Source organism: Mobula hypostoma, chromosome 27 (assembly GCF_963921235.1).
Source record: "Mobula hypostoma chromosome 27, sMobHyp1.1, whole genome shotgun sequence".
Lineage (NCBI taxonomy): Eukaryota > Metazoa > Chordata > Chondrichthyes > Myliobatiformes > Myliobatidae > Mobula > Mobula hypostoma.
This window is the reverse complement of record NC_086123.1, coordinates 18,389,279-18,392,333: the sequence shown is the minus strand read 5'-3', so window position 1 is coordinate 18,392,333 and position 3,055 is coordinate 18,389,279. Positions and strand designations below refer to the sequence as shown.

The 3,055-nt window shown below is 37.8% G+C and overlaps 1 protein-coding gene across 1 annotated transcript; it reads right to left on the bottom strand.

Moving 5' to 3' along the window:
* Positions 1-1,549: 1,549 nt before the first annotated feature.
* LOC134338585 (hydroxycarboxylic acid receptor 2-like) lies at positions 1,550-2,596 on the bottom strand. The gene has a single exon (XM_063034528.1). The coding sequence runs from the start codon at positions 2,594-2,596 to the stop codon at positions 1,550-1,552; it is 1,047 nt and encodes a 348-aa protein (XP_062890598.1).
* Positions 2,597-3,055: the final 459 nt, after the last annotated feature.

Sequence of the window (3,055 nt, the reverse complement as noted above, 5' to 3'; positions counted from 1 at the left end):
TGCATGCAATGCTACTGTGACACTGTAATTTCCTTTGGGATCAGTTAATTATCTATTTAATTGGAAAAGTAGAGCTGTGGTAGGTTAATAAGGGCATGGAGACTCAGTTGATGATTGCGTGACAGCAGTTGTTCTGCCATGCCTAACTTCACATGTGAATCACGGATAAGATCACATGGCTTACCTATTTTGAATTGGAGGAAAGAGTAAAAATTAAAATTACTCAGGTAGTTTTATTATTTGCATATTCATATTTAGGTAATTACAACTCGTGTCCAGTTCAAAATGCAAAGTAGAAATAAATTGAGATATGTCTAAAACAGCCTTGATAAGGTTCTGATGTGTAAATGACAGCCATTCATTATTGAGTAAATTAAAACTGTCAGACACTGAGCAGTTCACATATATGACAAATTAATCATTCTAGATATCTTATCCAAATTGTTTTAAAGTTAAACATATGACAATAGTATTACTGGTATTCAGTTGTACTGACAGTTCCAGATGGAGGATTATCCAGCACGACAAACTTAGGCATGATGGGCTTGGTGTAGCCACATGTCTACTTGATGTCTTTGACTAGTTTCAGCCATCAGTAAATAGAAGTGCCCAATTTCTGAATCCATGCAAACAATACATAGATCTCCCAGTAGGCTCTGCCACACATTAGTCCAAAATATCTGAAAGCACATCAGTCACAGAATACGATTTGGCCAACAGAGTATGAGTTACTGCAGATGCTACAAATCTTGAGCTTCACTTGTCCTGATGATGGGTCTTGACCCAAAATGTCAACTGTTTATTCCCCTCCATCGGTACTGCCTGACCTGCTGAGTTCCTCCAGAATTTTGTGTGTGTTGCATATGATTTGATAACTTCCCATAATCACTTCCAGAGGGGGGGAAAACTAGAGGCAGCGTTATGGAGAAGAGGCATGGCACAGGTTGGAAATTTGTTTTAAAGTACCAGCACAGGAGGAATACGTTAACTGGCATCTATGCATTACATATTTCAATGAAACAGCAGCAGAAAAGAACCAAATTCTCCAAAGTGTTAAATCAATATCAGGAATGCATACACTGATTACAATCTATTGGAAATGCTTTTATAGTTGGCAATAAACAATTGGTTATAAAACAAATTACAACAAACTTGATACACACACACACACACACACACACACACACACACAACATTTTTTAGTGGAGATGATTGAAAGTTTAATATTAGGCAGATTCCCCTTTTTTTTTAATCAAAACATTCATCCTATTTCTTTACCATGTCCTCTTTGATCCTGGCAAAGTTCCATAGAAATCCATCATGTGATCAATGAGATTGTATGTTGGCATCATATTCTCTAGCAACACGCAAATGAGTGTTGCTGGTTGTGAGTAATCGTAGAAACTTTATCTGAGAAACCTGAGGGATCAGTCATCATAGTCCCAATGAAAGAGAGCTAAGATAAATGCAAGTAATTTCATACAGCACATAATCGCCACATTTCTTCCTGAGAAAATATGAAAAAATTACGCAGATAACTGGCGGAGCTTCATATATTCCCTGTTGACTCTGTTTGAAAATGATCAAAGGTATTGCATCCTGAAGACCTTTCAGGTTCAACAGCTTGTTGGATTTCTTGCTTTGGATGCAATGAATGCTTTGTTCCTGATCTGAATAATCTGATATTATGAGAAGTAAGAGCTTTCTTCAAAGTTTCTTTAAATGTTGAACTTGAGAAGTAGTAAATAACTGGATCCAGCACACTGTTCAAATAGGTTATGCACAGTGTATTGTAGAATATCTGAACACAGACGTCAAATAACTCACAGTCTTTTAAATTGCTTGAAATTAAAACGGCGATTACAGCGATATTGCTGGGTAGGAAGCAGATGAGAAACACTACCGCCACAGCTATCAAAAGCCTCATAGCTCGTTGATATTTAACCCTCATTTCAGATTTCATCTGCTTTAGCCTCCAGATAATACAGCACGTGGAGAACAGGATCACTGAAGCCGGTAAAATAAACTTGAAAACAATGAAAATATTATTAGTCCAAAATGCTGTGGGGCTTAGAGGCTGAGTTATGTTAAATGGCTCACAGTGAGTTACATTGTGATGTGTGAAGGTACGAGGTTCTACCAGAAAGTGCACACAAATCAACATTGTTAGAAACCAGAGAACGAGCGATACCTTCACTGCAGTCCTTGTAGAGATCTTGTTCACGTTATGGTGAGGATGGATCACTTTGAAATAGCGATCAAGTGCCATAACTGTAAGGAAAACAACGCTCTCTGTCCGGTTCAGAAACATCAGGTATATCTTCAGACGGCACACAACATCACCAAAAATCCAGTTCTTCCCACGTATGTAGTAATCGGCTCGAAATGGCAGACAGCAGATCAGCAGAGTGTCGGCAATCGCCAGGCACAGTGAGTAGACGGTGTTTGGTCTCCAGGATTTAACGTGAAAACAGAAGATCCACAAGGCAATCATATTTCCAATTAATCCAAAGATAAATGTTAAAATAAGTATTGGTGGATTGTAGGCTGAATAAATTTCCTTGACTAAAGGGCATACATGTGTCTCATTATCCATCGTGGAGAGAGTTGCAAATGTTGCAAGAGGTGTGGGAGAAAGTGAAAGAACGCAGTCTATTAAAGAGTATTTCCATAATATGTCATAGTTTATGGGTGTAGCTAAAACAAAGCCAGAATATTCAGGAAGTTTTTTATATGAAGTTAGTGGTTATTTGGTCACATGGTTGCTGATTGTGAACCGGAACCAAGAGCTCCTTACTAACCTCATCCATTTGCAAAATGAATTACTACAAATTCTGCACATTGTACAGAATTTCAGAGTTATCATAATGGAAGTGAGGCAAGTTGAGTGTTGTCTTAAGTAGAGAAAATCTTAACTTTAACAAGTTATCTTTAGTTCTGGATTCTCATAATGAAGAGATGTCCCTTCCACATTCATCCTGTCAAGACCACGTGAGCTCTTATGTTTTTAATCAATTCACCTTTCTCTCTTCTAAACTCCAGCAGATACATTCCA

Bases quoted from the DNA above. Each gene is read 5' to 3' on its own strand.
- LOC134338585 (XM_063034528.1), bottom strand. From the start codon at position 2,596: ATGGATAATGAGACACATGTATGCCCTTTAGTCAAGGAAATTTATTCA.